We start from the raw sequence: 23,490 nt of genomic DNA, 5'->3' as shown, positions 1-23,490 counted from the left end.
AAGGGTTTACAGTTTTCCTTTCAAAACAGTACACTCTGTCCAGGGGACAGAGCTTTCAGCAGGACCAACACAGGACTATTGTATCTGTTCCCAAAGAGACAAAGTGAAAAACAGCCTTCGTAAATTTTCATTTACAATGTAAGATTCATTTATACAGTCTTAATTCTTTACTGAAATATGATATACGCAGAAATTAATATACTAACAAAATATATTAAGATACTTTATCTTTCTCTTGGGGAACGGATACCTCATATAACACATGCTAACCTGCTTGTCTGTTCTCAGATGCAAATGCCCAAGATGTCTGTCCCAGTCTGGTGATGAAGTCAGTTGATCAACTTGGCTATTGTAAACACAGTGTAGAATACAGAACAAAGCCAGGCTGTTGTATTAAAAAATGTGAAACAAAAAATACAGACTGCAGGTTTTGTGGGAAGAAAAGGTACAAGGGAGAAAATTCATGTTAAAAAAAAAAAATAATAATATTTAATTCACAGAACATCAGGTGCATTCTAATAAGCCCTTCTGTAGACATATTTATTATAATAACTACTGATGTTTTACGTAAAGCACTTTTTGATTCAGGACTATTTCAGGTCTACTAAATGAGCCATTTTCTAGCCTGATTCATGATTGATTTCTTTTAAGTGAGAATGGGAATAGCACTCTGATTCCAAAAACAATTGTCTACACAGAGTTCAATTCAAAGTGATAATTCTGAAATAATTTCAGACTAGAACCAGATTTTAAGAAAAGGCCTTACAATCTTCACATAAAAATGACTATCAATATATTAAGTTTCAACAAAACCTTATTCTCTCAGTTGTTCCTATCTTTTTTTTTTTTTTTTTTTTACAGACCATATGCTTATCTTCTAAATTTATTTCAATATTCATATACTATCCTTAAAATTATACAGGAAGAGAGCAGGCTTACGTTGGTTTTGCAGAACACTGAGAAGGAAAATGCTGATATATTTTATTTTTTTAAAAAACTCTCACATCCTGTAGGTCATTTCATGATCCTAAGAGTAAAGGTTTCCTTTAGATTCTCTTTACAAGATAAATGGACTTTGGATGATATGTATTTTTGGATTTTTAATTAATATTAGTTAATATACAATACTGAAATAAAGATTACTGTAAATAGTCTTCTCACAAAGTCTAGTATTTCCCAACATATTTTATTTGGAATTGGAAAAGCTGAGTCCCAGACAGAGCAGGCTGACATTACCATAATGCTTCCTCCATTATTCTTCCTCCCTGCCTCAGTATACCAACAGAGCTCAGAAAATTTTAAAAATTAGCTAAGTAACAATATTTTCAAAATATACAATGGATAACTGCAGAAGCAGGAACAAAATAAAACTAATCAGGGCAAAGGGGTTTGGATTTTTATATGTCAGTGTTTTTTGCTATGACAATGATTCTAGCAACATTTTTAGCAAACAGTATGTATCAACAAAATTTCTTTTGCTGAAAAGATTAAAAGCCTTCTATGAATCAGGTAAAATATACCGCCAAATCATTTATTTTTGCTTCTAGTTGACCAGCTCTGTCTAGACACTGTGCCAGCACAGCCATTGAAAAAGCAACTACATAGCCATGAGACTAGTATTTATTCTTCTCATCTCACTATCCACAAGATTGAATACTTCCTGACCTTGACGTTTTGTAATGAAGATGCAAAATTAAGAACATTCCAGTCTTAGCCTCTGAAAAACACCAAAGCTAGCAGAGGCACTCATATGCTGTTTTATTCTAATTATATATTTTACTTCTGCTAGGATCTCATACTGAAAATTACCATTTCCTTCATTTCTAGCAGTAATTGTACTCCTCCTGCTGGACAAACAGAGGCAATAACCACAGTCTATCTGACTGTTTCAATTACAAGAGCCAAGAATACTATGAAGTGATTTTTTGCTAGAAGCTGAATTATTTTATCTCTATTGAAATGGCTTAACCCTTTAAAGATAAAAACACATTTTAATTCACAAGGAAATATTAGCATGCATACAGTTATCATATTTTTATAATGCATTAACCAGTACTGTGATAAAATGATTATTTCACAACACCATTGAAAGCAATTTTAATTCTACAGCTTTTGTGTTATGCACTATTTTATATCCAAAGAATAAAAATTAAGATGAAGGCACACTGCCAAAAAATTCACAAGTATGTTTAATGAGCAGGAATAAGATAATTCCAGATGGCTGTTCAGAAAATATTATCTAGTTTTTTTGCATCTGTGCTAAACCACTAGCCCCTGTTAATTCAGAAAATGTAAGCTCTTGGTTACAGCCAAAATTTCAACAAAGAACAGCACTTCCGTGAAAGTTAGAAGGTACTGCAGTCTCTGGAATGCCCTGGTACTTCAGCCTTAATTGATACACAAAGATTAAAAAAAAAAATCTTGCAGGATGCTTGCCTAAAAACCTGACTAATAGTAAGCAAATCTCACTGGACCTGTTCATTTGACATCAGAATTACGTAATTTGGACAAATTATTCTGTGGCACAAAGTTACATGGCACCATATCCTTTGCAACACTTTAAAAAATCAGCTTAATGGGGCTTTGATGCCATCTTCCATGCAGACATACTGACTGGACACCTAAACAAATTATCCTTAATTTTCTGTATTTGTGTGTGCCCCCTGTTTTACAGCTGAAAAACTGAGAAAGTTAAATACTATTCGTTATAATACCGGATTTAACAAAGGTCTGAACATACCAGACCTGCTGCCTCTACTGTTTCTCATACAGTGTAAACATATTTATCTCTCTGAGGCACAGAATGTTATATACTTTAACACAGATCCAGTTTTTCAAAAGGAAGAGTGTCATTTGAAGTGTCCACATATGCAAATTAATAAAGCCAATAACCACACAGCTAAAGTAAAACAAAACTAAAGAGAATAAATAGTTTTTTCCCCCGACTCTGTAAATTTAGGCAGCCAAACATAGGAAGCTGATCCACTCCTCAGGCAAATGCATTAAACTGGGTTAAAATAATTATTGCATATGTATCCTGCCTCCTAACCTGTCACATCTTCTAAGGTGTAGATATTAAAAGTAGGTCTTTCTCCAAAACACTTGAAATTAATCCAGTTAAACCATCAACAAGGTTTTATATGTAACAATTTTTTTAACTGTTGTTATTACTAATAAATATTTATTATTACCTCTTTAGAGGTTGTAAACTGGTAAATACGATTTTCCTTTTCTTTTCTTGCACAGGCCATATCCAAGCAAACCATCTGGTTCCCTTTCATCCTGCTCTTAAAAAGCAAGGCTAACAAACAAAATGTGGGTTCATTATCTAAAGTAATTTAGTCAGAGCATTCAAGGGACTCCCATAATGAAAAGGAAATATTCTGCCATGAAATTACAATGTTAGAGAAGCACCGCCAATTTCACACAAAGATTTTATCTTTGGAAAATAACACTCCTAGAAGCATTGCAATACCAATCCAGTATACAGATCAGTATCACTGAGAAGACTTTGCCCTTGAAACATGCAAACCTGTACATAGGAAGCCTTCAGAACACAGAAAGTGTAAGATTACTCTGTTGGGAAAGGTAGCAGGTTAACTTTGTTTATAAATTAAAAAGAAGTTTACAAAGATACTGAAACTAGAACCAAAGGCATTTACCTTTAGTTACCTTTCAAAAACACTAACATTCCAAAAACCCAAAATGTAGTATTTAATTAGAAGTCAGATTTCTCCACTACTACAGAAAGACTGCAATACAATATCTCTTAGCTTGAATCCAGCTAAAACAAATGAAAATAGCTCCCTCAAATTTCACAATGTCTGTAAAACAGTGAATATGAAAAGCTGATCTGCAACAAACTGGAAACAGTGTGAAAAATCCGAGTTCTCCATTTTAAGAGACACATTTTATGTTTGTTTCAGTTTACATGGCAGTGTCTACAGTAAGATGCTCCAAGCAGACAGCAAATTCTACTCTTTTCCATATTTCTAGAGTCACTTAACCCATTTAAATGGAAAAATTCATATAGATGAAAAAACAAAAAAAATGAAATTCCTTTAGAATGTAAGTTATTTTAACAGAGATTTACAAAAATCCTCAACTTTGGTACATTCCATATAACTAAAGACTTGTATTTATCAACTTGAAGAGAACACTTTTATCAGTTCTAGATGATTCAAGGAGTACAGCCTTCCTACATTTTCAGCTTTCCTTTGACATATCATCTTCACATACGCTTTCTTGGGAACATCACGTCCACTACACACTGGCACGTGAGGAAATACAAAGCTTGGACAGCTATGCCCCATTCTTTTCCAGAAGTAGAATTCTTCAGGAAATGTAATATTCTTATAGCATTTAAGATACAAAATAATATAACGAACTTAAGCTGTTCCACAAAATGGAAAATGGGACTTGCCTTACCCATAACCAAAGGCCAGTCTCCAGCAGGCTTGAAAGATGGGCGTGACGTCACCAGCAGAGATTGTGCTGGGGCGTCACATCAATATGGAATAAAAAAATATGCAGCACTTCAGTACTTGGAAAAAAATCTCAACAAAATTTAGAGTACACTACCAATTTCTGGGATGGTCTAAGTTTCTTCACTTAGGACATCTGGAACGTTACCTAATTTTGAATATGCTTTAAACTTCTTTTCTAGGTTTTTCTCTAAGGTGCACTTGTCTAGTACAAATACAAGGTCTGTTTCAGATTTTGTGTGTAAGTTTTTATGCTTCTTTATGAGCAAGACCTCGTAACGTTCTCTTCAAAAGAAAGAGTATCACCTTTGCTGTTCTTGCACTTTCAAGCATTCAGCAACTTTCAAGCAAACCTCTTGAATATTCTGATCATTGCAGATAATAAACGAGCACCAGACACAGAGGCTTTACAACTTCTATTCCACAACTGAAGAAATTCCAATTTTATTCCAGTAAGAAATTCCAAATAAATTTTTTACTCTATTCCAATCCGTAAGTCCAGTTTCTCTGTTTGTATGTTCAACTGCGTTTTGCTGATGACAAGTGTTGAAATACAATAATGGCATATAGTTCAAGTAAAACAAACTAAACAAAATTCTCTCCCTTAACCCATATGATCATTTCAAAGAAACACACATTATTGCTTCAAAACCAACGTACATTTTTCTCCTTTCAGAATGATCATATGTTTTTTCTCCTTTTTCTAGCGATACCAGCATTTTTAAATAGGGACTTAGGATAGATACATACTCAGCGTAAGTTCACACTGCAGAAAGTAAAAAAAACACCTGAGTACACCTAATTACCTTGCTTCTTCCCAGCATTCAGTAATCACCTCTAAAGGAGCCTAACTGGTTCTCTCCTCCTTTTCTAGATTTCTAAGAAAACTAATGTTGTGTTTCTAAACCACAGAAATCATATACCCTTTTAGAATGGTATTTTGCCACTTACCGTAAATCAGTTTGCTCCCTTGGTAACATACATCTAGTTGAACTCTCTTCACTGTCAACAGTTAAGCCAGCAGAAACACAGAGGAGTAGATACCAAAATAAATTACACTGCAGTACTAGCTATTTATTCACTTCATAGAGAAAACAGATTCTTACCCAGTTTTCTTTTTTCAGAGGCGAAAAGTAGTAGTAATGGCAGAAATCAAGTATCAGCGTATAGGAACTAAGGATCTGAGTGTAGAAACACAGCTGCAAAAATAGCCAATGATTGTCTTCACCGACACAATTATTAATCCTGCAGAGAAACAAAGTGTGTGTGTGTATATATATATATATAAAGACAGAAATCTAAACATTTTAACACTGCAGTTATGATGTTGTGAATAAGAGAAGCTATGCTTATTTATGGAGCAAACTAAGAACCACTGACTAATCACTCCATCTTCAATCAAAGTGATGGTCTCTACGTCAGAGATGGCATTACTGTGAAGAGTGGTTTCCTTACGCTGCCACTTGAGCGTAGGTTGCATTACTGAGATCACTGCTTAGAACAGGAGACATATTTCTCCATATCTTCATATAGCAATGATACTCCTACAATTTTAAAAATAACTGTTACTTGAGTATTACTTAAAATGTCTGCAAAATTTCCCAGCAATACGTATTTATATTCTGCTACTCAACACATTGGACTGGTTATGAACTATGCAGAGTCCAGAAACTGGAAATGCAATTGTATGGTTTGAAATAAATGGGATCACACGGTACCACAATGACAAATAAGCATGACTTAGGAAGGAGCTTAAGACACAGAAGACAGAACAGGCATCTCTATTCAGAAACTCCTTCTGCATACTACAACATAAAGAAGTAAAGGAATCACAAGGACTCTAGAAATACTAAGTACAAGATTCAAAACCTTTGAACTCTAGGTCTAGTCTGCTTCACAGAAGTTACATGGATGCAAAAAATGTGGTCAGGGTGCAATTTCATACAAGCATTGGCACAGACATCAGTACCAAGCCAAGCCATAATGACAAAAGCACTATACTGGCGCTATCTTCTGAAGTAGCGATTGGCAAAAAGGGTAGTTTGAAAAATGGTTAAATCAACATAGGATTCTGACATCAGTTCTGTCCTCTGCAGTTCATCATTGTTATCTTGCTAGAAATGATACCTCAGAACTACTGACAGAAATGTTTACTTTCATTTTAAGCTACAATCAATCAGTTTGAATAGAGAATTTTAGCCAGATTAAGTCATTTTAACTGAAACTAGTTAAAGAACACTAAAACAAGCAATTTCACTACAAAATCAGAGAAGCTATGACAAGTGGAGCATGGTATGACAGAGTAACATTTTCTATTCAGCACAGCCATTTGGCAAACTAAAGACCAAGAACTGTCTGAAACCATGATCTATTTTTATTCTTGTAAAAAAAATGCTGTTATGCTGAAATTGTAATCTTTTATTTCAATCCAATAAACATAAATAACATTTAATTTCCTACAAAAAAATATTTTTTTCCAGCATCAATAACTAAATTGCAACAAATCAAATCTGCAATGTACAAATTAATTATGTTAAGAACAGTTCAGGAGTAAAAATTCTGATTCTTTAAACAAAGTATGTGACTCTTCCAGAACTATATGGCATGTAACAATTTGACAATGATAAAATGTTACACTGCAACAGTTCTTACTGCCATTTTTACTTGTAGACATGATAAAAGTCTCAAAGCTGTTCTTTCCCTGCTCTAAACACCAAATGATTAAGCACTACTGGGAAAGAAATAGGACAAATGGGCAACAGTCAAGCCCTTTGAAACGGTTCACTAAAACACAGCAGACTGTTAGAACAAATGTCCTGGTCTTACCATGGACAGTGGTGATCCATCCTCCTCACACAATGTCCACAACGACTGCAATGGTGTGAACGCTTTGGTCTCAGCATATTACATTTGTTACATAATTCCCAATATTCTCGTTCTAGGTGAAAATATAAAGACACCTTAGACAGATTTAAAGTTAGTGCAGCCTGCTCATGATAAATCTATATGCTAGTGATTCAAAGAAAAAAAAATTCTATGATCTGAGAAGGGTGAACAGCAAATAAAAATTTTTTCCCCACTGTCACCTTAATTAAATGGAGGTTATTACTGCCACTCTGTGCCAGCTTTCTTCTCCAAAATCCTGCTGTCTCTTACATATTTCTAGGGAGTAATTATTACAGCACAAAAGCTGTCACACAAACAAGGAAGACTGTAATTCAATAATTTTCTTACACATCCACTGTGAAAAAGAATCTATCCGATAGAATCATCAAACAATTCCAAAATCTCCTGAGAAAATACTGGGACTCAAATTTGTCAAAGATAGCTAACTAAAATAAAATACACAATGAAGACTTCAAGAGCATCTTCCGTTTCAAAGCATTTTAAGACACACATCTCACAAAATGCAATTTTACACATAAGGCAACTAAAAACAGATAAGAGGACAGGCTTGTATTTAAAATTAACACACTACGTTTGGATGCCTAATGTGAGACTCTTTAAGCTGATCTTGAGAAACAGAATACTTGAAACTACTAGGAGCTACTATCGCTCAGCTTAACTATTATTTATCTCAAATGGCACCACCCAAATTAGAGGAAGCCTTTAAAAATGAGAATTCAAATTATATATTCAGAAAGTTCACAGATTCATAGAATCATTTAGGTTCACTGAATACAACCATAAACTAACACTGCCAAATCCCACTAAACTATGTCCCTAAGTATAACATTTACAGATCTTTTCAATACCTCCAGTGATGGTCACTCAACCACTTCCCTGGACAGCCTGCTCCAGCGCTTGTCAACCCTTTCAGTGAAAAAATTTTTCCTAACATCCAATCTAAGCCTCCCCTGGAGCAACTTGAAGTTGTTTCCTCTCATCCTACGGCTTGTTACTTGGGAGGAGACCAACACCCGCTTCACTACAATCTCCATTCAGGTAGGTGTAGAGAAAAATATTCAACATGGCATCTTCACATGGGAAATAAAGCACACCAACACTGTAATACTTCCGTTCACAAAAGCATTTATTTTCTTTCTTTAATTAAAATCAGTATATCACTGACAATCTTAAATAATTTGACTGGTTATTTCTACCTAAATAGAACTTCTTCGCTTCACAGAAATTTCTTAAATCCCAGGGTGGGGGGTGGCGGGTGGGGGGGTGGAGGGGTGGGGAGGGGGGGAAGCTTCTTTTTTACAGCAGGTCATTCTGGAATTTCATATGGTAAACTATGTAAAGAAAATAAAGTCAAATTTAGCACTTCTGAGCCACCTGCAGGCAGCTCTAATCTTGTCTTTTTTGCTGCAAAATAACATTCGGACACTGGAAGTAAAGAAGCCCAATATCTGAGATCATTAAACTAGCAACCACGCCAGATGGAAACTGATTTACAATCTGTTCCCATAAATCCAATGTCACAAAGGTGTCACTCCCTAACAGGGAAGCTATCAGCAGAGTTCAGGAACATTCCAACCTCATTTTTTAATAAAACTTATACCATGCAAAAGTGTATCTTCCTGTCAATCTTGAGAGTACCAGAGAACTGAAGTGCTACTTTAGAAAGTATAAACCCCCTGATATAGCACATAGCAAATCATAACTTCAATGTCACAGTTGAGCCCAAGTGCTCCACCTTCAGAACTATCTACAAAGAATCATTGCCATATGGAATGCATGGAGCAAGAAGAGTCTGGAGAGCTATTCAAAGGGATCCCCTAAAAGAGAAAGAAGCATTTGTGCACAACGGGAATTTATACTCATCCTGGTATTTTGCAGGTAAATGAACATTCAGTCATAAATGTTAATTATCTGTAACTGCACTGAATGTCTTCATTCTCCAGCTCAGGTTCCAGAATTCACGCTGTTCTTCCTACAGCAAAAACATTGACTGGTAAACCCAAGTCTGAGCCACCCTGCATTTTACTGGATCAAAGGATCAGTTACCAGGAGCAGAAAACACAGACATGAGATTTTCTGTGATCGGTGTTTCACATCTGAATCCCAGGGAGATACATCCCTTTACACAATCTGCTGCCTAGTCTGTGTGCATTGTAACATCAGCACCGAGGCTAAACAGATCACGTTTCCAAACACATCATCCTAGATTCTCATTAACATCAGGAAGAAAGAGCAAAATGTTAATCCTGGCACCCACCACATTGCAAAACAAAACTGAAATATGCACTCCTCACTGCATTTGATACATTTTCTACATTCAAAAAATATTTTCTGTTCATGTGACAAAGCTCATGCTGCTTAACAGCCCTATGCCATTCTAAACTGCTATGCAAAAGCAATATACATTGGACAAGCACCTTTGATGCATAGCATCAAACAGTTAATTTAAAATATTCGCCTCTTCTGTGGAGAATTATTAAGGTTTCAAATTCCCTCCAATTTCTGGAGCATCAGATACTACACATGAATTGTGGGATAAATTCACAAGGACAGAAGGGAATTCTCACAGTAAGTTGCTATTCTATAGCAATGCAATGTAACTAGTGTCACGTTTCTTTTGTTAACAGCCCATACAAACATAAGTCACTGAAAAAAAAACCCTGTAAAAAATGCACAGGTAAAAACCAGCATAAGAATACCTTCCACTACCACTTTCAATATTTCACAAATCTACTTAGAAAAAAGCTGTAGAATTATAACCATCTCTAAACATCTGTAATTAAATATTATCAAGTTACAAGTATATGCAGTATGTTTGAAAGCCTAGAATGCAAAAAAAATTCTTCCCATTGAAAGATTTCCTAGAAGTTCCCACATAATTAAACTTCTGATGGAATACCAGTTTTGAAAAAGAAGTTTTGAGCCTACACAAGGGAAAGTGCTAGAAATGAAGACATTAAGAACAGTGGCAAGCCAATTTTAATTTCATTAACAATATAGGCTTCAGCAGAGATAGCTCATGGTTTCCATCAAATCTCACAAAATCAAATTGATTCCTAATTATTTTGAGGACATTAAAAAAACTTTCATTTGATAATATAGAAACAACTTAATGTACCTGTAATTGGTATCTTTGGGTTTTCAGGTAGCTTTCCTGGATCAGCTATTGAGGCTCTCAGTAATGAAGCTATACAAAACAACGAGCAGAAGTAATAACCTGGAAAAGTAAATAAGCATTTGTTAGTCTTTTTCAGGTGTACAAAAATATCTACTACACACTGCATCACAAATATAGATGCTCCAGCACCGAGTTGGAAATTACTCTGCATTCTCATTCAATTGCAAATATATTTTTGGTAGTACACAGTCTACAATATTAAGTCTTCCCCAGTCCTAGAAAGTGAGAGGAAAAGGTAGCTGTGAACACTGTTCAGATAGCACCAGCAGGACCACCACTATGACCTTACTACTCTGTATAAAAAGCTCCTCCACTGTCTTATCAAAGAAGCATCAGCCATTCTACACCTCAAAGCCTCGACATGAAAGGACATTCCCAATAGTCCACCTTCACTTTAAAGTTGGTTTCAATTATAATTAAAGCCTTTTCCACAGCAAAACCTATCAGCGTAACTCAGCTGACCACCCATCAAGGGTTGTATGACAAAACTAACAAAACTCAGTTTGTCAACCATTATTACTCCTACCCCAAGCACCAAGAGTTGTCAGCCTGAAATTCTGTCAAGTTCTAGCTACAGGATCTGAAAACCAGATGTTTTTCCCCAGTTCCCACACAAACAAGTTTTACCATTACACCTCTGAAAATAAAGTGTCTCAACTTCTCAGAACTCAAATATGTAGGATGCATCCCAGTACTCTCACCCTTTAACCTGCACCTTATTCTTTATTTTCTGATCTGTTTCATATATGTTAGCTACAGCCCAAAGATACTGTTTTTACTAGTAAAAATTCACTAATTTAAATTGACTTACACAGAATTGCCACAACTGAGATATGTCCCTCTTCATAGTGAGGAAAAAGGATGACTTTTGGAATGAAGATCGTATTGTACAGCCAGACAAAGATAATCAGGCCCATACAGCACCAACCCTGAGGGTCAACCACAAAGTGAACTCGTCGTCCCATTGAATACAAACAGGTGATAAACTGTCGACCCAGGAATAAAAAATTATCCTAGAGGTAAATAATAAAAAAGAAAAAAAAAAGTTAACCAGTATCATGCAACTTGCAGGGTCCCACATACATTTAAATAGGAAAACTCCAAACTGTCAGCTATTGATTAAAGGAATTAAATGAAAACTTAAGACATTTCACATGTTCAAGTACCAGGAAGAGAAGTACTTTATAATTTCATTAATGAGTTATATATCAGTAAGAAGTAATATTTATCATCAAGATGCAAGTAAAATAAGCACCTGGAAACACTATTAAGTAATTGGTAAAGCAAGCAACCGGCAGCCAGCCAGCAGCAGCCAAGAATATAAACATTAAAGAAGTCTCCCATCAAAATAAAAAGGTAGCAAATCAAAGAAGGAATACAAGTAATGATTTACATTACACAAGGACGCATCCCACCAAACTGTCAGAGTCTCCTAATCACATTTTAAGTTTATTTTTCTAAAAGCTTGTATGCTAAAATAGTCACAAGCTTCCCTAGGAATTTGTCATTTTTCCCTGCTTAAAAAAACTCCTTCATGGCAGTTACAGCAAACCAATAGAGAAAGAAACCACCGACCCTAACATCTGTCGTGTAGATCATTAACAGTTATCATACAATACTAAGTTTTCTCACTATTAATCACACTTAAAAAATCATTTCCATTCTGATAGATTTAGTGTACTGGGTTCTTTTGTTGTTTTAGACTGAAGAAACCCCACCAAGTTCTACAGTATGAATTTCTGAGTTTCATAAACTGATCTTCATAAAAAATGCAGCACCAACTTGTAAGCACTATTCAGCAGAATCTTCAAAGGAAGATTACTACCGTTAATTTTTTTGCCAGGCTGTCTTCATATACATATTTTAATATCTGAACACAAACATAAACCCCAAGCTACTCTCCTACCCATTAGTCTGCCTTACTTCTGGGCTTCAAGGAACTTGCCCATTTCAGATGGATTTCCTTCCATTCCTTTCAGCTTCTCCTTGCTGCATTGAAATTCCACCATATTTATCAGTCAGATAACCCTGCTTCCAGGGGTTCTGCTTGTTTCATGTTTGTCTATCTTCACTTGCATTCACAATTTCTCTGCTTAATATTATCCACAGATTTCAATAATGTCCTGTTTTCTTTTTCTAGATCTCTGATCAAAATCAGACCCAAATAAGCGATCTGACATTTTCCCACACTTCCTCTATGCACTACTTATGATAACCCTTTGTTTGCTGCCTTCTAGTGAAACAGTGTTCCCATTCAAGTATAGCAGAGGATTAAGTGCTTATTTTTATGCTAAAAATGCACCAGGTTTGCCAATACTTGTTTCAGAAACCTATGTTGCACACTGAACACAGATACTGTGCCCTTAAAACTGTTTTTAAGTAAATGATAATCATAAAAACTATTCAGGGCTATATTTACTATTCTTTTTTAGTTTTACTATATGTAGCATGCATGCACCATTGTCTGTTGTATACCTGGTATTAATACACTACACATGCATGTAACGCGTAGACATATAAATGATGTAGTATTATACTCATGAATCTGCCAGTTGTTAACGTCCCTCTGTTGTAAGTTAGCTCTGGCAACCAGCAGGTTGAGAACTAAAACCCATTTTATATCCTTCTAAGCATGCACTGATGGAGGATCTGTCGCATCAAGCAGAGAAGGTGCAGGAGGACACGAGCAGACTGTACCATATCAGGGATGCCGAAAAGGAGATGGGCCAGATCCCCTCCAAGACCCTGCGTGGCTACAGGAAGCCCCACTGCACCCAGCAGAACCAGCAGAAGCAGGCAGAGCCTTAGCTTGTCAGGCTGGGCGTGGAGATGCTGAGTCTGGAGAAGTCTGGGAGCTTGTGAGCTTCAGCACCAGGAGGACGGTTCCCGCTCCACTTGCAGCGCTGATCTACAGAGTGGGTTCTGAGCCCTGGCAGCAGGCAAAGACAGGGAGCTCTGTCCAGTGAACCCTCCGAGCTGGCTGTGCCTCTGTCCTGCAGCAGTGCAAGCAAGATGAGGCAAGGGAACAGTGGCGGGAAACTCCCTGCAGTAACGTCAGAGGCACCTCTGCCAGCCCAACCTGTCACCTGGCAAGGCCTGCTGCTCGCCAGGGCTTGGGTCCTGCGTACCATGAATTACCATGCTATTACTGAGGCTGGTAGTCTGGCCCTCAGACTATTACACTCAGCTGCTCTTCCATATGGGCACCACGGATATGGCCATGGGAGACCAGGAGCATATCAAGCATGACTACATGGCTTGGGGTATAAGGGCCAGGGCCAGGGGACTGTGTGGTGTCTCCTTCATCCTGCTAGTGAAGGGGGTGGACTCAAGGAGGAGGAGATAGATCACACAGACCAGCAAGTGGTTGTGCAGCTTGTTTCAGAAGTTGGGACTCAGCTTTTACATCCATAGGACCTTCTCTAAGGATCAAGAACTGCAGTGGAGGGGGACAGGATCCACCCGACACTATGTGGAGTAAAAGCATCTTTGCTAACAGGCTGGTCAGTCTGCTAAGGGAAGGCTTAGACTAGGAACAATGCAAGACGTGGTGACCTACGATTAAGTGAGGAAGTGGAGGTCAGGGTTTGCAAGCAAAGGATGCAGAATGACATGGACAACAGAGATCTTATAATCAACAGAACAGAGGTGAAGTGGGGCCACACCAAGCGTGTGCACACACTCGACACAAAACTACCACTTGGATGTACTGGGGTGGGGTTATGAAAGCTGAAGTCCACCTGGAGTTGAATCTGGTGAAGGTCTAAAGGGAAGTCTTGTACAGGTACATGAGCAGCGTAAGGAAGGCTAGGGGAAGTGTGTGTCTGCTGCTGAATGGGGCGGGGTACCTGGTGAAAGGATACAAAAAGGTCAAAGCGCCTTCTTTACCTTGTTCTTTCTGGGTAAGACCTGCTTTCCGGAGTCCCAGGCCTCTGAGACCAGTGGAACAATCTGGAGCAAGAAAGACTTACTCTGAGTGAGGGAGAATCAGATTGAAAAACCTTTGAACAAACTGGACATAACAGTTCCACGGGACCCGATGAGATGCCACCATGAATGCTGAGGGAGCTGGCCCTGTCATCATGAGGCCATCTTCATCAGTTTTAAGTTGATAGGTGAGGTTCCAGAGGACTCAAGAAAGCGTCATGTTTTCAAGGGCAAGAAGGAGGATCGAGGCAACTCCAGGCCTGTTAGCCTCACCCTGACTCCCGGGAAAGTGGAACAAATAATCCTGGAAACTGTTTCCAAACACATCAGAGACAAGAAGATTGGGAGTAGTAAGCATGGACTTACAAAGGAGAAATCACACAGGCTGACAGAAACACAGAGGCCACAAAAACCAAGGCAGCTAAGAAACACTGCTGACTGCTGAGGAAGCCATCTGTTTTCCGTCTTGTCAAAGCAGCAGCGATTCCGTAACTTCACAGCACTTCCTCAGAAGGGAAAATAACAGCTCAACAAACAAAACAGAGATATGTTAAGTACTGAAATACTTGTTTCCAAGTGACCTACTAAATATAGTGTGTGAGCAAGAAGCAGCAAGAGAGATTCTGGAGAAAACTGTAAGAATGCCTATAATGGAAATATATCCCAAATTTTTATAACTCAGAGGCTAACTTTTGCCTGCGTGACATTATCCACTTTTATAATTAAAAACCCAAACCAAACAAAAACCAAACACACACTCTCCAAACCCATACCTCTGATGGCAAGTTCCACAATTAAGTTTGAACTATGCAAAAAAAGGCTCCATTCTCAAGAAAGGGAGATTCTTCATCATCTTCTTCTGTATCTTTCCTGAAAGAGACCAAATAGAGTGTGATACTCAAACAATCGTGATCATTGGTTTGAAAGGCAGCACATAATAATTACATTCTATTCTGTTCTTCATACCTCACCTCACTGAGCAGAGCTTCCTCCCAAGCTATTCAGAGATATCCAGATCCTTTGCCTCCTATGTCTGAACTGACATGCTGATTCTAACTAGCATTCCTCAAATTTCAGTTCTAGGCCACTTCATAATTTTCATATAGATTTAAAAGGATGGGAGTGTTCAGTGAAAGATGTGTATCAAACTACACTACTGGCAGTGTATTTCAGTTACTTTAAACTGTGATACACTTGCTTCCTGCACGCCTATTCCAATGATAAATTAAGTTTTCTATTTTTCATTATACTTTTGTTAGCAATACTGCACAAACAATGTTAATAGATTGCCTCCCTCCAGCAAAGTGAACTTTTCCCCCTCTCCCTCTTATGTACCGTATATAAATATGTAAAGGCAGAGGCAATAAAGAAAACCTAACGTGCACATTCTAATGATTAGGTAAAGTACTAGATTCCAATTTAACTCACAGACAAGGCGAATTTATAGTCTTCTTTTTTTAAACATACTTTAAAAAATCCTGTGTTTACTCTTTCAAATACAATGTCAAAAGAAAGGTAGACTGAACTCAAACAATCCTGTTCTTTAGGGTGCATCATTTCTGGTAACTACAATATGTAGAGGAAAAGTCTATGAGCAGGTTTACAACAAACCAGTTGAAAAGAAACAATTAAGTGACTTATATCCATACACATTCAGCATTCATACACATAACGCCTAAAAGTTTTCCAACAAAATAATTCAGGATAAAATACACAACATTAACGTTAAAGGTTTTGTGGTCTTCTTCCCTCTTACCCTAATTTACAGCCATTTTTTCTAAATAAATGTCTCAAACACAAAGCATCTGAAAGCAAAGAGTAGCTGTGGCTCTGAAACGCTTCAGATTTACTAAAACATGACTCTTTCCTACCTGATCAAGAATAGCTCTTGCCTTTCCAAAAAAACACTTATACTACAGGATGCCTGGACAGCATTTTTTGCCAAGTCTTTTCTTTCTGCCCAATTCAATTAACAGTGTTATAAACTCAGTACTTGTTCCCTAAGTCACCTCAAATATGACTTCTGATGTGACATCCACTGAATAATGAGACCACAGAATGAGTCAGTCAGGCAGAAAATCACTTCTGAGAAATGAGAAAGCTTTGCACTAACCAGAAATGTTAACATGAAATAATAGATTGTTTAAATAGGCTTATTTGAATGCAGACCTCAAAAAAGTATACAATTCTGCATCAAGACCGTCCCAAAATATACTTAGAAAAATCCATTTCCTAAATAATTCCAACACAAGCGCTACACCATTTCTCAGCCTAAGAAGCACAAGAACCAGCTCTGATGACATCCTGCTGCTTGCACTTTTATGGCTGTTTCATGGAGACATAACTAGAAACCAAGATCCTACATGTTCTGCCTGACTTTAGCCCTGGACTTCAGCAAGAAAGTAATAGTTGTGAAATCTGCCAGAATTTTTTTCTGACTGCCAGAATTTTTTTCACAAATGCTTAAACAAGTCCAGAATGACAATAATTCGTAGTATTGTTCACTGTGAAACACCCATTTTAGGATCCCACGCAAACTGAACCATACTGTGCTCTATAAAAAGCACTTCTAGAGTGAGAAAAACACCACCTCCTAGAAAGGCTGTATTCTAACCAATTCAGACAGAAAAAGGAAGAGAGAGTAGAAACATGAGAAATACAGTTGGTATAATATTTGCAATAGCCAAGGCAAGGCCGTAACAATCAACAGCCTCCATCATTTGTTTATCTGGGGTTTTAGGTCTGTGGCTTCCCTGAAATCTTGAGATTTACTGCCAAAAATTACTGATATAAAACCAAAGAAACACTTCACCAGGAAAAAAAGTGACTTGAACCAAACAAATATATCACTTTCAACTACATTTTAAAGAAGTCACTTATGTGATATTCTAGTGTCAGAACAGAATTACCATTACACCTTTGGCAGCTTTTACATTTAACAAAACTAGTATCTCAATAACCAGTTAATGCAAGCAGCAGCATATTTTTGCCGTGACAAAAACCCACGTACCTGTCATTGCACGTATTTATACAATAGACTGTTGTCAGCAGAGACCTTGGCACTACACAGTTGCTAGGTGGCAGTTGACAGGTTGCTTAAGGTAGGCAAGACATTCCCACCCCATTCTTTTTTACAGATATAATCTTGCAAGGTGTATCTGTAAACATCGACTGCAGTCATGAAAAGATGCCACACGGGCTTGGACTGGGATGTAGCCTAATATTAACGTATATACACTATAACCTCATCAATTGCACATCCATGAAAACTATCTTCACCTACTGTTGACCAGCCACTTGTAGACAGACAATATATGTTACTTCAGCATATTATTGTTTGGATCCTCAGTGCGAAGGGAATGAAGACCTGCAATTTCATTGCACTAACTACTGGAGATGGAAAATAAAAATATGAGAGCCAGCAAGGTTACAAGGCGTTGCACTTCCTCGCACTGTGCTGGGGCCCGCGCAGCCAGCAGAACCCCCACCCCTCTTCCACGACCACCCCAACAGCGGGAAACGCCCCCTGCAGCATTTAGCCAAAAAAAATCCGCGCTGTGGAGCTTCATGACAAGGACAACAATATTCCTTTATTTTGTAGATACGGAGATACTCACGAAGGCTGCTACGGACTTCCCTTCCCCAAATCTCTATACAGAAAACAAACTCCTTAAGTTAAAGTTAACAGGGGTACAGCAGACGTCCGAGACTGCTAACGCAGATTTAACACAGGTTAGGCGGCCGCCCAAGGCCCCTCACGCACCCCAGCAGAAGCCCGCCACCGGCCGGCCTTCCCGGGGCGCCCGGCGCCCCACCGCCGCAGGAGGGGCGGCAGCGGCCCCGCCACCGGCGCGGCACTGCCGGCGCGACCCCCCCGCGGCAGCGACAGGGCGGCTGCCCCCCGCGCCCCCCGCAGGCAGCGCCCCGCCGGCCGCGCAGCCCCTCCCCCCGCCGCCCCCCCTCCCCGGGGCGCGAGGCGGAACCAACCGTTGGGCGAGGCCGGGAGGAGAAGGGAGGGGCCGCGGTCACGCGCCCCCCTCTCCCCCGCTCTCCATAGCAACGGCGGGGGCCAGCTCGGCCGCTCGCAGCACGCGCGCCCGCACGCGCCCAACCCCTCCCGCCGCCGCGGCAGCGCCTTCCGCTTCCGCCGTGCGGGCGCGCACGCGGGCCAGGGTCGCGCTGGCGGCGGGGCGGGGCCAGAGCCTGCGGGGCGGGGGGCGCGAGGGCTGGCCCGGCTGCCCCTGGCTCCCGCCGCCCCGCCCCGCCGCGTTCGCCTTAGGAGCGGGCGGCAGGCCCGGGCCCGGAGCGGGGGTGTGTTGCCCCGTACTGAGTCACCCGCAGGGTCTGCGTGGGGTCCGTTGCACCGTGCCGCCTCTGCGCAGGCGGGGGGCGCCACGCTGGAGGAGTTCCTGCCCGGCGGGCGGCTGTCGGGGCCCCGGTGGCCCGACCCGCCTTGAGGCGTGCAGCCGCTTCTGCTGTGCGAGAGGTCGCTGGCGCAAGCCCCGGCTGGGGCCCAGGCGAGGTGGGCCCTTCTCTCTCCTTTGTCTCTGCGGTGTCCCTTTGCAATTCCTGACAAAACGCAAACGCTGCAGAAGGCCGCTGCCTCGGTCTCCAGGCTCCTGTTAGGAGAATCTCATTCCCTAACTATCGGACCAGTTAGTCTTTACAGTATGAAATCGTATCAACCTTATTAGTGTAAAATGGTATTTGCTTTCTTAAGTCTTGATACTTACTTTACCTTGTATACTGCATAATCATGGTTAAGTCAGCATAACTGAAGGGCTCCACGTCACTGCAGGGAGGAGGAGAAGAACCTTTTGTTTCTTGGCATCTTAAAGCCATCCATAAGGAAAGGATACCCTTGCACTACCACGGTAATGCCAGCATCCCAACCTCTCCCAACACCTCTGTGGAAACCCTCCCATTATCTGTCACCATCGATAAGTAATTGTAGAAAGACCAGCACCAGGGACACCTAGATCAAGAAAGAAGCATCAGGTGGATGGTAGCACCATGAAATTATAGTTGCTTTCCAAAATAGCAGTTATGTGTGTGTTAAGTAGCAAGTGGTCAGAACACTTGAAAGTCATGAGAACCATGTGTAAAACATCATTTGGTACGCCCCAATTCGAATGGGACACCTCATGCACATGAATAAAGGAATACTGTCATAACTCTATACTTTGCACCCTAGCCTCTCCTCTTTGTCAGCACGGGCCAGTTGTGACATTTCTGTGACACTCAGGTCCCCTGCTGTGCTATGCCCCTTGCTCACAAAGGGCCCTTGCACTGCCGCAAAAGCCAATCTTTGTTTTTAAAAGATAATTCTGGCAGATAATCTTGTGAGGGATTAGCAGTGGCTAAGAGCCACAGACAGCTTGTAACGGACAGCATTTTCAGTGTTCCCAGCTGGGAATCGTGCCTTGAGCACCCATTGCTGATGCACATACATGATCTTTTGGCTACCTAATGGTATCCCCATCTGTCTGAGTGGCATGGTTCCCACTGTAAATTGATGGGCTCTTGCCCTGGAGCATTTTTCCTACATAATGATGGATGAAATGAGTGAAGAGTAATATGGTGATCACCACCAATACAGAAAACTCTTCCTTATTACTGGTAACATTCTTCCTAAAACTTGATCATAATATGATTATTCTAAAAAGAGAAGACCCAAAAATTCAGTTCAGACTTTAGGTGAATTTCAAGGTTGGTTGAGACTTTTGGAGCTTGTCCTGATTTATTTTTTGGTATCTACAGTCCTTTGTTATCCAGGGCAATTCTTAACATTTCAAGCTAAAGTTACTTTGACCTGAAAATACATATTCTTAGCAGGAACTGGAGGAGAATGAAGCCTGGAAGGAGAATGAAGCATATTCCAGGTAAGCCAGAAGACAGCACTTCCTCAAGAACAGCCTACATGTGCTGCTAGGAACAGGTAATGCTGAAAATAATAGACATATTAATCAAGCTATTAAAAATCATGGGGAAAAGAATCACTGGAAAGGTTGTTGCAATAAAAAACAACCTCTGCCTCTATTCCATGAGAAATTTCACATATGAATTTATGCCTATATGTAAAAGACCTAATCAGCTGTGAAAACTTTTCACTGATTTGAAGAATAACAACAAATAAACAGATCAAACAAACAAAAAAAAAAAAAACCACAACCAAGGAGTGGAAAGGAAACCAAGGACCTGGGAAATGAAAGATAAACAGAGGGATAGTAGGATCAGTGGAGGTGTCTCATGGAATTAAAAAGAATCAGTTAATAATGTCATCTTCTAGTCAAATACCAGGTGTTTGTGTTTCTATAGTAGTACACTGGTAATGGCCAGTCATTAGACCTTGTCAGACAGATTGTATTTTACTCTTTTCTGCTCATGGAAGTTCAGAGTAAACACAGGTTGTGAAACAAGGGCGGTAGTCTATTCTGGCTCAGTCGTCAGCACAGCAGTTCCCATTTGTTAATATTTCTTTTGAGAAGCACAATGCAGGAAGAAAAGCAGGAAATCATATGCTGGACTTCCCAACTGGACTTGCAAAGGCTCAGACTTTAGAAATTATGCAGCAATTTTGCCAGAGTATCATATCCAGATAGACAATGAGTCTTTGCGATGAACTCCATTCTGAAGGAAAAAAAAACCCCAGGTGAACTACTAACTTTGCATAACACAGACCTTACTTAAAGCACAATATGAATTTATTACACAAAGATTATTAAAAGTCTGCAAAATTATAAAAATACCGGCATTCTTTAGTGCTGAATATTGCACAATAGCGTAGAATTCCTCTTGGAGTTTCTGATGTCTCTATTGTGGTGTTGTTGCTGTTTATAAATTACCACAGGAGCCACCAGCTGTCATCATATAAATTTTATTGGCACTCTGTAAATATTAAATCAGCATGCTAAAATCAAGCCATGTGCAGTAACAGCTGATGCTCTGTTATGGAGCGCACATGCAAGAGAGAGGTACACACTGTGACTCCCCTGATTCTTACTGCTTACAAGACCCTTGCTTCATTAGACTGTTTTCAGGATTCATTCTGAGCCCAGTTATGCCCCTTGATTGATGTGCAGAAGGGATGCTGCCCCCAGTTGAGAAACCAACCTTCTCACAGTACTCATCTTCCTGGGTCTGTCTAAATTGTGCAGTTACTGCCATTTCTCTTCTGCAGCACCATTGCATTGCGCCTTTGCTTGTAAATTTTGCCAATACATAGGAGACACTTTTTAACTCTAGAATGGGAGGAAAGTCCTTCATGTTATGAAGATCTGTATCATGAAGACGGAAGTCTATGTTAGTGACATACTGTGCTGAAACAGAACTTGTCACCCAGAAGTTTTGTCAGTCATGATGTCACATACTCGGGATGAGACAATAAGATGGTGAAGGAAAATGTCTCTGCTTTCACTCTGACCTAATCACTAGAAGAATCAATGGCAACAATGTTTTCCAGTCTGTCTGCCTCAGTAGCTTAGTAAGGCATGGTGAAATCTACTGATCCCCCAGACCAGGCAAGTTACATGGGGACCGAGTGAGACCAGGCAGTAGTACAATAGGGAGTTGATTTTCATCCAAGGCACTTCAATGGTGTGAGGAGCTCTCCTCAGATAATGTCCAGCTGCAGATGTCCTAGCATTAGCTCTTCTAACACTTCTCTTGCTCCAGGAGTTGCTCTCTCAAGTCCAGGCAGGGCAACAGACTGTTCAGTGCTTCCATGTCTGTTGCATGGTGAGGTGAACATGAACCAGCCTCAGCAGAGGGTTGAGCTGAGCCTTGTTCAGAAAGGAACTTGGGTACATGCCTTCTCTGTTTGAACACTGACTGCAGGCTACAGCCACCAGCAGAGTATCAGACTAAATGGCTGGTAATAGCAGTACCCTACATCAGCAAAACAAAAATGCCTCAAAAAAAGCCTTACAGAAACATAAGGCTAGCCCTGCCTGATTATTGTTGTTGTTACTAGCTTTTGATCCATTTTTGGGGTTTTTTTAGGTTGAAGTTTACTGGCGCCATAGAGCATGAGGCACTGTAAAAAGGTCAACTTTGTTCTTAGTGTGGACAATTAACATTCTTATAATTGCTCTTGCAGCAGACCAACTACAGGGTCTTCTCATTCCCATTCTTTCTCATCTGAGCAGTGAGAGTGTGCACAAGTTGTCAGAGAGAGATTTCAGGGGAGCTGAAGTTGGTGGCTTCATAGTGGATATTCAAGGAGTTAGATTTAGCAAAACAGCAAATGCAAAATATTTATAATTCATCATCAGTGTTTCCAGTTTCCACTGGCAAGCTGCCTGATGAAGGACCTGGAGTAACCTCAACACCTCTTCAAATGCATCACCCTGCACAGCACATGCTGCCAGATGTCTCCCAGACGTGATGTGATTATGCAGCTGTACAGACTAGCAGGGAGCTTCTGTCTTGAGTAGGGAATCTCTTCATCTTGCTACTGCAACAAGGAGCTAGTGCGTTTAGGAGAAAGTAGTACAAGAGATTTCACCACCTGTCAGTAAAAGAGGCTTGTTAGCTGGCAGCCATGAGGTTAGCTGTGAATATTTCGTAAATGGTGAACAAAGTACCAAGCACAGCATGGTGTACTGAGTGCAACTTCAGAGCCTTTTCCCTGGAATATATCATTGCGCGGAATTTGATAAGAGCTTGATGTAACTCTAGTGTTTGATGTAATTACAGGCATTGAAGCCAGTTACATACAACTCTTATTTAAGAGAATAGCCTGTACTGAAGATTTATTTTGCTTAAGCAATTAGAATAAACAGCACTTCAATTATTTTCAAGCTGAACCATACCCATTTGAAAAAGAGGCAGTAGGTCAAATAAGTACCTAGTGCAAACTCCACTCAGGATTGAGCTGGATTTTCAGAGGTCTCCAACTACGAGTTAATCTTGTTCTGTAAGATTGGCTTGCACAAGGAGTGCTCTGAAATAAAAGAGATCACCTTAACATTTACATTGTAAGCATAGTTACAC

General features: G+C 39.8%; 1 protein-coding gene across 5 annotated transcripts in view; it reads right to left on the bottom strand.

Moving 5' to 3' along the window:
- The window catches only part of ZDHHC21 (zinc finger DHHC-type palmitoyltransferase 21), a 39,233-nt gene extending 20,592 nt beyond the window's left edge, over positions 1-18,641 (bottom strand). For 3 of the 5 annotated variants that reach the window (XM_055790537.1, XM_055790540.1, XM_055790541.1), the window contains exons 1-6: positions 18,484-18,641; positions 15,270-15,366; positions 11,381-11,582; positions 10,510-10,608; positions 7,311-7,422; positions 5,591-5,729 (exon numbers count right to left, since the gene is read on the bottom strand). In XM_055790537.1, coding sequence (XP_055646512.1) covers positions 5,591-5,729; positions 7,311-7,422; positions 10,510-10,608; positions 11,381-11,534 — 504 coding nt within the window. In that variant the 5' untranslated portion in view covers positions 11,535-11,582; positions 15,270-15,366; positions 18,484-18,641. Of the gene's footprint in view, positions 1-5,590; positions 5,730-7,310; positions 7,423-10,509; positions 10,609-11,380; positions 11,583-15,269; positions 15,367-18,113; positions 18,384-18,483 lie in introns of those variants that run through there. The other 2 variants (XM_055790539.1, XM_005241614.3) reach the window with 2 other exon arrangements.
- Positions 18,642-23,490: the final 4,849 nt, after the last annotated feature.

Source organism: Falco peregrinus, chromosome Z, assembly GCF_023634155.1.
Source record: "Falco peregrinus isolate bFalPer1 chromosome Z, bFalPer1.pri, whole genome shotgun sequence".
Lineage (NCBI taxonomy): Eukaryota > Metazoa > Chordata > Aves > Falconiformes > Falconidae > Falco > Falco peregrinus.
This window is presented reverse-complemented; position numbering and strand designations above follow the sequence as displayed.